General features: G+C 30.0%; 1 protein-coding gene across 2 annotated transcripts; it reads right to left on the bottom strand.

Moving 5' to 3' along the window:
• Nucleotides 1-4,351: 4,351 nt before the first annotated feature.
• Nucleotides 4,352-14,670, bottom strand: LOC113396124 (zinc finger protein 200-like). 2 transcript variants are annotated; one of them, XM_026633934.2, is made up of 5 exons: nt 14,504-14,670; nt 6,645-7,386; nt 5,993-6,187; nt 5,070-5,321; nt 4,352-4,755 (listed from the first exon to the last, which is right to left on the bottom strand). In XM_026633934.2, the coding sequence occupies exons 2-5, from the start codon at nt 7,302-7,304 to the stop codon at nt 4,573-4,575; spliced, it is 1,290 nt and encodes a 429-aa protein (XP_026489719.2). In that variant the 5' UTR covers nt 7,305-7,386; nt 14,504-14,670; the 3' UTR covers nt 4,352-4,572. The 2 variants fall into 2 exon arrangements, with proteins under 2 accessions (XP_026489719.2, XP_064073954.1); XM_064217884.1 differs by having other exon boundaries at nt 4,352-4,752.
• Between the last annotated feature and the right edge of the window lie 283 nt (nt 14,671-14,953).

The following is a 14,953-nucleotide window of genomic DNA, read 5'->3' as shown; positions in this document are numbered from 1 at the left end:
TGATCTTTCATTATAACAGGAAAAAAATTGCATGATCAAGTCAGGCAATCTTAAGAAACATTATTAATTAACATATCTATTGTAATTTTTAATTATATCGCAACCTGACTAGTTTGTTGTATTACAATCTTCATAAACAGATTTATTATAATAAATGTATTTGTATGTGAAAATAAATAATATTTACCGAAATGCTTTTTACTTTCGTTTGGATTAATTTCGTTAAAATTCATTAAAGTTCTGTTCTTGTGTATGTCAATAAAAAAGTTACTTTCTGCACACCTTTAAATACGTTTCGCAAGATGTGCATCGACCCTTCCCTACTATTTCTAAATATACACATAGCAGATCTAAGCGATTATACAACTATATTAATAAATTTGGAAACATTTTTGGATAAATTTCCTCAAAGCGCGCTAGATCTCCTGGTATAAGTTTTATAAATATTGGTTAAGTTTTTTTATTGGGCATCACAAGTTAAACCGCTGAATTACTTTCACCGGCCGTCCTCTGAGGTGTCTCTTTCCGAACCGGTGGTAAGTGTAATGTACACTTTAATAGTAAAGATAATTAAATAATAATATTCAATAACGATTTTTGACATTAAATTTTACTTTTTTTTACATCTCATTTTTTATTTCTTTGAATAGAGCCATCTATCGAAAAGTTTCAAACCTAGTTTGTTCAACATGGCACCCTCTACGATACACTCACCCCCATAACGATGCCCACCCCTCGTTATTGGTACAATCGTTCCACAATAGATGGTGCTTTGTTTTGGAAAGTTCGTACTTATTTGTATGTACATAGTATTTTCTCTTTTTTTCACGGCTGGATATCACGAAGTTCCGAGATTCGAACCCGGGACACTACGGTATCGGTACGGTAGTATCTCATAATTTAGCTTGATTAAAAAAAGTTAATAGTGTTACTCATGTTGTGCTTTTAAGACCACGTAATGCTGTTGATCTTACTGTCCTGATACTAATTTCCCTTCGATCGTGTTAGTTAGAAAAGAAATTGGTATATTGTATATTATTCTTACTAAGAGTATTGATATACAAAGAAAATTTTAAATACCCACATAAGTTCCATAAAAGACTAATTACAAAATTTTCGATAATATATATGTATATATAGTTACTGCTTGATATTTTCTTTATTTTTTTTTTTTGTAGTAAATCTCTGACACATAATCAATCAAGGAACTAAGTTTAAATGAAAAAAAAAGACATTTTTTAATATTTTAATAATTCATACTTTTACTAATAAATATATACATTAAACTACATTCACAAATATTACTAAGAACTACTTACATTTTTAATAAATAAGTGCACACTATATACTACGTCGCCACAACGCTTTAACATCGTGTTATAATTGCATTTGATACAATTAATTAGTTATATACTAACTTAAGATTAGAATCATTGAATAATAATTACTGAAGATTTCTATTTTAAACTTAATTCTATAAAAACACAGAAATTAAATCATATTAAAGTTATCCGAAAAAAGAATAACTACAATTATTTAAAATAAAATAATTATATCGTACTTATTAAAACAAAAATGGTGTTGCCATTATTCAAATGATTTTTGTATTTATAATTAAGATTTCAGAACTGAAATGAACTCGAAATTAATTCAGGCTTAAAAAGAGAAACAGAAACTGAAATGACCTAAATTTTTATTTATTGTTTTTTATCTAATGTTGTTTTTTTAATTTGTTATTTAAAGATTTTCTTATTTTACAACTACGGTGATGTTAGCAATTTCAACATACAATGAGAGATTACGTAGTTATATAATACATAATGTTATAACTATGCATATTTTTATATATATTGTTATTTAATTATAGATGTCAAAATATCAGTGATATATTCAAGTTTAATCTATTTTTATTTTATTACTATTCTAGAATCCGGATCTTTACAGTATTCATACATAATATTGACGAGAGATATGTGGATTTCATGCGTGTAATATATATCATACAAAACTTTCTTATACATATATAAATTATAGATATATATTTGAGAGTTGGATGATACATTTTTGCGTGGAATTGTACTTTAATTAAACATTAAAATATTATAACCACTTGATCTATGTTAAATACTCTATACATAAATTTAATTTTCTATTTACCTATAAATATTTTTTCTATTATTATAATTGAATAAAAAAATGATTACTTTTTCATTTCAAAGAACTACTATCTGTAAATAAATTCGCAATTCTTAAAAATAAGGTTGAATATGTGTTTCATAAATAAAAATAAAATGATTCGATTTGACGTTTTGTTGAAAATAGAAAAGTATAATATAAAATAAATATGTATCTAATATTAATAATAGAAACTCTTAAATAAATTAATTGCGTTTTTTTTTTATTTACATATCTTTGGAACGCGTTGCAAAGAACACACTGACTAGATTCCACTCGATACCTTCTTAAAGAATATTACATCTTTATGTTCTTATTATAATAATAATATATTAAACGTTTTAAGATAAAATACATTTATATGTACATAATTTTTATATGTCTAGTTTAAAATGATATGTTTTATACTATAATCATTTAATGTTACCTCAATGTAAAGTTTTTTTTTTGTTAGAATTGTTTAGTTAAAAAGTAATATTAATTATACATGTAAAATTAGTGTTTTATAAGTGTACATAAGTTTGTAATTTTGTAATAAGACAATGAAGGCATAGGTCGCTGTAAGTTTCTGCGTACAGAATATAATTAGTTTTCGAGAACGTTATCATGTGACCTTAAACCGTTTAAATTAATTTTATAAGCAACTTTTTTTCAATTGACATGACTAGAAACTCTTTGAGATCAACGATCGACTAGATTTGTATAAAATTTGGTGTGACTAGACTTAATGACTGAGATCTTCAACGAATTACTAAATTTAAAAAAAAAATTGGTGTGACTAGACGTAATGACTGAGATCTTCAACCGATGACTAGATTTGTATAAATTTTGGTATGACTAGACGTAAAGACTTTGAGATCCATAAATTGACTTTATATAATATACGTAATGACTAGAATACGCTTCTAAGATATATTTTAAAATATTTAACTTGACCAGATTTATTGACTAGCAGGTCATTTTGACTAAAATTAAATTAAAAAATAATATAAGAATAATTTATTATAAAATGAATATAGTCTTTTATTTGACTAGACTTTAATGAGATCTTACTAATATCAGTTAAAAAAAAATCGTTTTTATAGAAATATAATCTTGACTAGACATAAATACATTTGACTAAATGAAATCGAGTCGTAAAAAGTTTTGTAAAACTCGTTCGACCGATTTTTATTTGATGTGTTTGGTACATATAATGATTAATACAAACACAGAACATATATTTAAATATATGACTAGAACTTTGGTTAAACTAGTAAATAAATGACTAGATTTTTTTAATATAAAAAATATGTATTTTTTTTGTGATAAAGACTTAATGAAAATAAGTAGATTTATTATTGAGATCTATTATAAAACTATTTTTTAAATTTGTAAACTTACCTATAGATAAAGACAAAATGAAAAAAAAAAAACAGCTAAAATCAAATTAAACGGAATTATATCTCTATGCTGTTATGACGGTTGCTATAATTGTCCCAGTTTAATTTTAATAATTTCTGTAGATTTGTTCTAATAAAATAAAATCAAGTATATGTACGTATTACAGACGTATCAACAGCCTACTTGCAGCGACCTAGCTCAATTCCGATGTACGGTAAGCGGTGAAAAAATTATGAGATACCGGGCCGGTGCATCTAAAAATATGCTCAAACCGACGATCGATGGCGGTGACCCTTCGTAACTCGCCGATCGAAATGCAATATGGTAGGAAAATTGCCTCTAAGAAAACCAATGCCACACAATTTGCTCACGAGAATATTACGTAATATAATTTCGAAAGAAAAACTCTGGATGACTATATCGAAAATTAATATATTATAGACAAAGGAAAATATGATTTTAATAATATTTCACGTTGCAATTCGATCATTGTAGATAAAGAATGTTTTTTTTTTATTATTTGAATTTGTATTCAGACCGAGTTAAAGAATTTAACTATTATGCTTACATATTTATAGTATAATTTTTTCTGTGATTGATATTATATAAATTATAACTAAACTACGAAATCTATATACACATATTAGCACGGAAATTAATCTATACTAAAATCACGAGAGATGTTTGACATCTGTGTGTGACACAAATTTGGAATGTTGCTGTAGGAGATCTTTCATATGTACAATATCATAATCTACGCTACTATTTAACGCTATTAAAGTTTTACAATCTAGGAATAGTTAAAGATCAAACACACGCATTTACAATTACTTTAAGTATCTAAAACTAAATAATAATTTAATGTAATATTTGTTTTCAATGAAATGTAACGAAGAAACGAATTCACTTTATCTACGAGAAGTAAACCGCGCTATCGTGTCCATATGACGAATACGGATACAGCGTGTTGGAAATGTTGTAAGGGAAACGCGGCACCGGCCGCAGAACATGACGTCACCCGTCCCTACCTTCCTGCATCCCACCGCCTTCATCCTCCGACCCCGTGACATCCAAGCTTCGAGAATCTTCTGAGGAACAATTTGAAGGGCAACGATTCCGAGATTCTTCCCAAGTAGGTTCCACCAAAGGCATTTTGTTCCAAAACGTATTGAAGTTACTGTCACGTGTTGGTTCCTGCTAAAGGACAAAAGAACAAAAATGTATTAACCTTTTTATATATTGTTTAATGTTTATCATAAAGCGTTATTATTGGTTCTGTTGCTGATTTGTTCATATATTTTTAAGCATTAGCACCTTGGTTATCTGCGTATCATAGATGACTGACTAAGATTACCTCGGAAATGTTAAGTCTGGTTTTTTGTACCATATAAATATTTAGGGTTAACAAATTTATATAAATAATAAATAACTTTTTATTGCAAGTGCGGATGAATCATTTTGTAGCTAAAGTAAAAAATGTTCTCGAGAGAGGAATTATGTTATTAACTTACAGATTGATAAGTGGAATAGTCCACGTGGACTTGTCGGAAAGCCGACGGTTCTTTCTCAGATTCAGTGTCGGGTTGTTCATGCGCAAGAAGATGTTTTCTCAAATAAGCTTGTCGCCTAAATAGTTTGCCACATTTCTGACAAGGAAAGCGACCAGCGTCAGAAGTAGAAGGCTCCCGTCGCTTACTCCCCCCAGGAACGCGTGGTTTATGCCAACGACGATGGGATGCCAAATTTGCTGGACAGTTGAATACCTAGGGCAATGAAAAGATGGGTATTTAAAGAGGCATTTCTTAGAACATCAATATTAAACACGATACTCGAAATACTCCAAAGTTTCGTTGTACGAAAATTTTTACCGGATTTTATAATTATTATATGCCAAAAAGTGCATGTAAAGAATGAACGCGAATTATGAATTTAAAAAATAATATTTATTAAAGCAAGGGTATATAACGACGGTATATTCTCACTTGCATCTGTATTGAGGTTAATTTTATTCATATTAAATAGTTTTATTTTGTAGCGTACACAATGAAGTCTTTGTTATTGTTTATATAATTAATCGTTGCTCCATCATCGAGATAAATGCTAACAATCAACCGTCACGCACCTCGTGAAGTATCAATTAAGGTGCACAAACATTTCGCTAGCGTTAGAGCGATGCGATTCCCATGGAATTGTGCCAAGTGTTTACAAACGGCACCCTCGTTTAATTCGTTCCCACACAACATGAATACACTTTTCAATGAGTGTGTCATAAATATATCGTCGAAACTGATAGTAATTAATCAATAATAGAGGTATACTCCATAATTTTTTACAAAACAATATCTACCAATTTGGAACTAGTTATGTCATCAATCTCAATAGTTTAAATTATTCTCCAACATTTGTGTGATATTATCATAAATTATATTTATACCTTATCGCATTCTGGACAACGATATTCAATATGGACGATCCTGGAACATCGGTGTTGTGCTAACGCAAACGCGTCGCTATAAAGTCGTCGGCATAGTCTGCAGATATATCTTCCAAGTTTATTATCGATTGTAGCAATTAGGGCTTTCGCCTCTTCAGTTACTTCAACAACATTGAAAGCTGGATCTATATCACCCTAAAAGATGAATAATAAATAAATGATGTGAGAATTAAGATATGATGAAACGTGTTCAAAAGTATGCCAAAATATTTATAAAAAAATGAATTTATTTTATAACAAAAAAAATATATATTTCTAAATTGCAGGAAAGTATGAAATAAAATTTCTAATATAAGATTTACTACATTTCTAATGTCCTTAAGGCCCACCCCTTCTAAACGTCGCGGCTCGCCCTTAAAACTGTTATTAGCACAAAAACACAACACAGTAAGCGATTTCATAGCGTTTAATTGCCGACGCGATAAGGAAAGTCACCCGCAGCCCATAGTAATGCTATGGTTAGAACGTTTAATTAACAGTTCAGTGCAGCTTTTCCACTTATTTTAATGCGAATAAATGATGAAGTTTTGTTCCTTTACAATGATTTGTATTTGATGGTTGTAGCAAATAATAAACTATAAATAGGTTTTACCTTACGAACCACTAGAGTTTCATCTTCAGCGAGATCACGTATAATTGTTCCAGACACTGGTGACGTTTTATCCTCGTCAAACATTAAACGCCTAACGACTTTACTCTTCTTCAGTGGTTGTTGTGGTTTCGGTGACTTTTTCGGTCGTTCTTCAACATCTTTAATTTCAACGACATCGGGTGAACTTCTTTCGCTCTCGGCGCCACCTTTATTGGGTAGACAACTTCGAAGTTCCTCGAAAAATTGTTTTGTAAATTTAAGTTTTTTAGCTTCGGGACTATCGCTGTCGTTTGAAATTTCGTCATCGGTCTTTCTCTTTTGTGTTTTTTCCTGTGACTCCTCATTAACATTGATGTCAGGTTCTTCGAAATGTCTGAATATCTTTATTGGTTTGTCATTTTTATTGACGTCGGGTGATTTTCTTTTCTGCGATGGCGGTGGAGTGCAAGGTGGAGTGATTGGAGTGGTAGACTTGAGTGATAAGTCAAGCGGCACTAAAGGTTCATTGTAGTAAGCCAAATATTGTTGGAGGAGGGTTGGATGTTGTTGCGGTATTAAATCATGAAGGTAATTGCTCGAAATGCGAACGGGTGGTGCAGCGTACTGCTGATAAAATCGAGAAGTTGCAAGCCGATGGAAATGTGGTAATGCTGCTTCCATTTTCACACACAAACCAGAAATAATTCCGGATAAATAAAGATGTTCATTATTTTATATTTTGATTGAAATTCCTTTTGTTTACCTGTAACAAAAATAAAAATATATAGTACAAAATCAAATAAAAGATATCTACACAATATCTAAAATGGATACAAATAATATCATTAAATTGAGTAGACGAAAAAAGTAACACCTCCTCTCGTTTGTGTTAAGAGCGTCGATTTTGTTGATTGTAACAACGTGCTACAACTAACGAAATTGCACTTTTCTTCAAATTGATATTTCGCACAAAGGACGCAACTTTCCCGACGATAATAAATGACTTAATAGACCTTTGTGACGTATGTTGTGGTTTTTCGTTACTGATCAAATAAAACATTCGAGTAATAAGTTCATACGAAATATTTTTCTTTTATCAGTTTCTCTAAATACATAGTTTGCTTAATTAAACACTCGTAGTTGTTAATGATAATTAATTATTGAAACAAAAACTTCCTCACTAATTTCCTTCCAATAAAAACAATTATTTTCGGGAGATTACATTTGGGAAGCTTCGAATATTGATAGAGTAGGGTGGAATGGAGCTACTTAAACCATGTTGTCTAATTACTGTCGTCGAGATGGCTCCCACGCTCTCCCTATTGTGCGCTACCCTACTGGGACCAAAGCGGACTAGAACGAACGAGCACAGGACCCTTTTTACTTAATACTTTTTGTGTATTTTGACTTAAAGCAAATACCATGAATAAGTTATGCCTTAATGGCGGTATTATGGTTAGGTTTGATAGCGCAATTATTTAAAATGCAAATACTGCTTATATTATATTTGTACTGGGAGCGTTGCTGGTACAAAAAAAAATGCAATAACCAACTCGTATACACTACCTATTTTGTGATTTATGTATTTTTTGTTTATCTACGTGAAGTTTAGTTTAGTTAACATGAAAGTCATTTTTGAGTAACATTAATTACTTTTATGACGAGGACATGTTCGTAACTCGTAACTAACAAAAAATAACTTCTAAATCAATATGCAAAGAACTCATATCAAAAGATGTAGCACGTTTTGATTGATAAAACAAAACTTATCAATATTTAAGAAAACGGATACAATATAGGGTAAAACCAGGTATAACTGGCCGCTTTCAGTAATTAGCCATTCAAAACTTCATTTCAACATAATAAGAATTGTATTATACGAAAACACCTCTGAGAAGTTTACGGAATCACTTAGTTATCTAGCTATCATCTTAGTTAAAAAAAATCCCTTATAGATACTGGAGACAGTATTAGCGGTTATTTTTCGACAGACGGCAGACAAGTTTCAACTTTAACGGTTGCGAATTACGAAATTGGTAAGGAATTTTTCTATTTCATTTTGAAGTTTTGTCAAAAATACTTAAATTTCCGTATTCAACTTTTTCCAGTGAATACTATGAATTATTATATTCAAGTTTTTTTTAGTTATTAAAGCAAATAGAGAGAATAAATAGGGTGGCTATTTACTGAAAGTAAAAAACGTTTTTTTTTATTTATTGGCCACCTATGCCAGTAACTAGTTTTTTGTATGATATGTGAATTTAATTAAAGTTAGCTCGTATTTGGAAAGAACATAAGGCCAATTATTGTGTGCATAGTTATCTTTTATTTTTGTTCAATTTTTTCAGTATCTGGCATAGGTGGCTAGTTACTAAATTCAACGTGGCCAGTTACTAAATTCAATACAATTTTCTATTCAGGTTCTAAATGAAAAACTTTAAAATGCTTCAAAAACTATAGTACGAAAAATAATCTATTAATAATGCTGTCAATTTAGTTTTGACTGAAGTTTTTTCAGTATGCCAAACAGCTAAAAAGTATGGTCTACCTAGAAACAGTATTCAACTTGAAATTAAGAATTCTAATACCAAATTTTAATCTAGCCCTGACCTAGTGCTAACAGAGACTGAAAAAGATGCTTTGTACAACTTTATTTTAAAGTTCGCTCTTCGTGACTTCCCCAGAATAAAAGAGGACATACAGTTATATGTTCAAACCTACTTAAGACAAACTGGGCGATGTCTGGTTTAAAACATTTTTAAAGCGTCATCCAACTATTTCGGACTGCTGTACGAATGAAAATTTTTTTGAGCGACAATTTTTAATTCCGATGAGGCTGGCTTAAATATTTGTCCAAAAACTGGAAAAGTTTTAGCAGGGAGAGGGGTTAAAACATACATACACATATATTTCATATAAGAAATAGAAAAAGGTTCAGCTAAAAACATAAATGTTTTAATTATGTTCTCTGCTGCTGGTTTCTCTTGTGACCAGTTGATAAAATACCGATATAAAATAATACCTGATAGAATAACACTAAGCTTACCATCTGGTTACGGACGTACAGAGTAATACAGGATGGATAACAGCTGCTGTCTTTTCTGATTTTATTGGCAACTGCTCTTATCTACAGTTTTTACAACAAGCAGACGTAGCAGCATTTCGCCCAATAAAATCGTTTTGGAAAAAAATCGGGTGTTCCAAAGTAATTGTGGTCTCATATGGCCAGTTAGTAGGATATTAGTTTAGTAAGAGTTACGATTTGAAGTATTTTTTAATGTTTTTGTTTTATATATAAGTATATATTTACATTTCTATGAATATTTTTAGATTTCTAGTGTTCCAAAGTAATTGTAATCTCATATGGCCAGTTAATGGTAAATTGATGGCCAATTACTGCTTTTTGCCGGCCAGTTACTAGCTAAAACCGTATATTTTTCTTTTGACTAGAATATTATCTTAATAAATTCGTTTTATTGCTATATCAATGCCCATTACATGAAGAAGAGAATATCAGTTATCCAACTACGCAGGTGTCTTAAGTGGCCAGTTACTGGTGAGTTTACCCTATTAATCGTTAATATTTCTTAAGTAACAAAACACATGTACTCGAAACATTTAAAATATTGGCAGATTAGATTAGATTATTATTATGCGCCACCTTATCATAATTGGTCACCACCACAATTAGTCTCTGAGTTATTGACACTGTAAGAAATATTAACCATCCCTTACATCGCCAAAGCGTCTTTAACCTTGGGAACTATGATTTTATATCAATTGTGCTCGTACACTAGCTCACTCGTCTGCTAAATGGGTCGATGATGCTATACATTTAATTTAATCATAAAAATTTCAAAGTGCTTCTAAAAGTCATTCATGTAGACATTATGATACTGTCAAAATCAATATAATTTTGATTTTATGAAATTATTCTTGATTAATATCATCGTGTAAAAAAGCCTTTGGAAAATAGCTTCAAATGAGTAGGATTGGGCGTGTTCTGCTCTATTTAAGCAGTAGGCGGATAGCGTCAGTGGGCGGGGCTTGATCTTTTTATCCTGTTAAGTTTAATATTTCTTATTCTATTCATAAATCGGTTCTTATATAAATATATAAATATGTATATTGTACATATTTATCATAAAAATAATTCATGTTACCTCCTACACAAATGTTTAAGAAATATCAAATACTCACACTTCAAGAGGATTAAAACGAATATTCTCATTCGTTTTCATCGTTCTCTCTTTACAATCTTGCTTTTGAAATTATAATATTAATAAATAAATTTATGTACCTTAATTTTGACTTAAAAAACAAAACTGTTTCAAAAGTTTCAGTTTCAAACGATTATTAGTATTTAAAAAAAATCTTTTATCCTAAAACATTATAGAGTTTTTTTTAAGTACCAACTCCTGTGCCTCTTTATATACACGTATGACATGCTGGGAAAAGATCGTGTTTTATTAAAATTTGACGAGTTTGTATTAAAAATTTGTCATGGATCCTTCGCGCTAGTAGTTCGAGGTGTTTAATAACATTTGAAAAGTAGACACTTAATATAATCCTTCTAATGCGACGTGTTGTATATTCAATAACACACCTCACAAGGTATCAATGATTATTTAATTTTTGAACGTAATATTCAGGCGTCGCGTCGTGTACTCCGTACTATAATTATCGTAATATAAGGTGTTAATAGATGATCTGTTATTGAAACGTTTCGTGCTAATGACGAATTCATGGTGGAATTATTTATAAATGATAGCGGTATATTTCATTTGTAACGTACGTAACGTTAATACGTTAAAATATTTTTAGTCGAAATGTTTTAATATTTTAGTTATAAATGTAATATTCATCGAGATGGCTCAATGGTTAGAACACGTGCATCAGCGATAATTGCGGGTTAAAACCCAGGTAAGTAAACAAGCACCACTGTATTTTTATGTGCTTAATTTGTGTTTATGATTTACATCGTCTAATTTCTGCCAACATTCTGAAATCCACCAATCCGCATTGTAGCAACACGGTCGAATAAGCTCCAATCCTTAAAGCAGAGGACGCCCTAAGCCCAGCAGTAGGATATTTGCAGGCTGTTATTTAAATGTATTATTTATTTTTAAATATAAAGGTACTGTTTAGAGACATACATTTCGACGAAATGGTTTTTAATTACAAGTAAATACTATATGAATCAATTAGAAAAAAAGTTATAAAAGTTCATATTACTTTATAAATAAACACTTATTTTCCAAGACACTAAATGAGTTATATTGTTTAATTTAATCTTTATTCTCGTTGATAATTATTTAATCATTTGTTAAAGGTAAACTTCGCTACTGGAATTTAACCCACAACTGAGTAGTAAGGATTCACGCCTTGCACCCGTGAAATCTTAAGTTTCACTGTTTCCGTTAACTATCAGAGAAATTCAATATTCAATGCAAACTACTTCATACAATACAGAAAGTAACTAATCAACTATGACGCCTAATTTAATTATCTATGCGTGGAATAAAGTGGAACATTGTCCGCCTGTATACCAAATACTATTTGAAGACTTCAATCGACAATTACACGAAATTTAAACACTATTACTTACTTTAAAAAATTGTTAACCGCTTATCATAACAAATTTGTTTTATAAAAAATATAATAATAGCAATAAGACGAAATCTGATTCTGTTTTTTTTTTATCTGAATCTGATTTATTAGTTGATTTATTTATATTATTGTTAAACGTAATATAATTTAAGAAAAGTATAGAAGATTATCTATATCTACTAATATCTCTTGAAGATCGTAGGAAGGAAATGTAGATATATTTTTAATATGGTCCTTCTCCCAATGATTTCAACTAATCAGATGACAAAGTAGGTTAAATATTCCAGTCAGAACTATTAACCGATCGCTTTAGAAAGTATGCCAACGGCAATGGATGGATCCTAAAGGACTAATCATAACGGAACATTTACATGTATGTTTTATAAAATATTTTTCTAAATTTCATGGAATTATACTTAAAACGTAGCCGCGCGACTAAGCCCGTCATAATGATATGTTTACCAAATTAAGTAGTAATACATTATCTTTATTAATTATACGATAATCAACAGGCACGCGACATTCCTGCCTAGTCGTGTTACTTGGCCTAGGGTTCAAATTTATTTTAAAATCAGCCAACCCTTCATTAAATGGTCAACGGTAGCATGTAATAAAAAGGGTGAAACTAGCCTATTTATTAAAGAAACACTTTTATGTCAAGCCCCGGTTTTATATGGTAGACGCGTCATTTTCGTGTCTATTTAAAAATAAATATATCATCGATTTAATGCAACTTGATTGAATGAAATTTAGTTTTTTTCTGTTACTCCTTTTTTTACGTTTACTTCCAAATAGTAAGCCGCTTAACTTCTATTTATATTTAAAATTGAAGAATATTATAATTATGACAAATTAAAAATAATTCTGTCATATACTAAATTACAAATTACAATACAAGACTAGTTAGCAAAACCTGTAGTAGAAATTTCTATTCTATCAAATCAAAATAACTATGTTTAAGTTAATTAGACAATTTGGTGAAATTGGGTTTAAATATTCTAAAAAGCAAGATGGCCATTTTTTTTAAGCTGTCATAGTTTAGGATATTAAATTTAAAAAAAAATACTATCATAAAAATGTAATGAGGCACAGATATAATATATTAATCCCAAATAAACAAATATTTATTAAAAGAAATTTTAATACAATAAACTGTTTAAATTTCTACATAAGAAACTTTGTTTCACGAGTTTGGTCGAACTATTAACTGAGAAACTTTTGGGATATATGATTTCCGCTCTATACAGGTTTCTTGCTAACTTCGACCTGCAAATTGTACGAAAGAGCCATATGACTTCTGGAAAGCCGATACTTTTACCTTAACAATGTTCTTGGAATATGCACATTCTAGATACACAAATAAGTATTTAGAATACTCTTTTATTTTTTTTAAATATATGTCATATTATTTACGCAATACCTATAGCAAAAGTAACCCGAATCAGATACATTTTTATAAAGAAAAAAATAGTAGATAATTTTTAAATTAAGTACATATTCCAACTAAATGTAACTATTTTTAAATTACAACATGACCATCATTTACCCTTCAATGATTTTTTGCGTACGTATTAATAAGGTATCTTACGCCTTTCGAATAAGACTTATTCGCATATACTACACACAAAATATTACTTACTGGCCCGTCACTTCTTTATTATTTGCTAATAACTTTTAAATTAAATATTAATTATAGGAGGACTAATTGAATCACCAGGTATCAAAATGTCAAAAGTAAAAAATATTTAACATTTTACAAAAATATACAAACGGCTATTTAAACGGTACAAGTATTGTAAAAACAATTACTTATTAATAAATTAACGTTTATTTTAACGTTAAAACATGAGCAATAACACAAAAATGTAATCTATATATATACCTCATCACATCCGCGAAGGAGATTTACAAGCGCATCGCGAGTTGTTATCAAACTTACTCGTAGTTCGAGCAAAGGTATATTATTTAATTACATTATCAAGTACCTTAAAGTTATTTCGTTATAACAAATAAAATGATAATCATTAAAATAAATAATTCGAATTTTAAATACACGCAAAACGCGAATTAAATATTATACATATTTTAAAAACAAAAGAAATATTTGAAAGAAGTATAAAATATATTTAAATAAAAACACAAAACTTATCACAATATACAAAATAAAATTGAACACCGAAAATCCTTTTAATACTGGACGTTTCACCTTTGTATACTTTTGCGAATTAAGTTTAGGGTGTTACTATGACGAGAGAACATATGAGTCATACCTGTGCTCCTGCTGACTCAGCCGGCGACACCCCTGGGCACACTTCTGTACTGGCTGGATAGTTAAAAAAAAAATTAAAAAGATAACTGTTTGACGTCTATTTGAATTTAGAATGTGATAGTTTTAGAGTTTGTCGTGGTTAGGGGTGCGCGGTCCGCTCTGCAGGGCGGTCGGAACAGGACTGGCTGTCAAAGCTGGGGTGCGTACCCTGGCGCGTGCCACGGGCCGCTGTTTCAACCCTCCTACAGGCTGCTATCAATAGTGGGGAGATATTTTTATTTCTTATTTTTATCAATGTTGGATTATAACAAAGAGGTGTTAATATACATTTATTTACGATGAGTTAAACTAAAGATAAACATATTAATTTCGTACCGTATACTTTAACATTAAGTTCGAAACAGCTAATTATTTATTAATTAAATTTTTAAATCGAAATAAAATAAGTAGT

This window comes from Vanessa tameamea, chromosome 19 (genome assembly GCF_037043105.1).
Source record: "Vanessa tameamea isolate UH-Manoa-2023 chromosome 19, ilVanTame1 primary haplotype, whole genome shotgun sequence".
NCBI lineage: Eukaryota > Metazoa > Arthropoda > Insecta > Lepidoptera > Nymphalidae > Vanessa > Vanessa tameamea.
The sequence above is the reverse complement of the archived record's forward strand: the minus strand, read 5'-3'. Positions and strand labels throughout refer to the sequence as shown.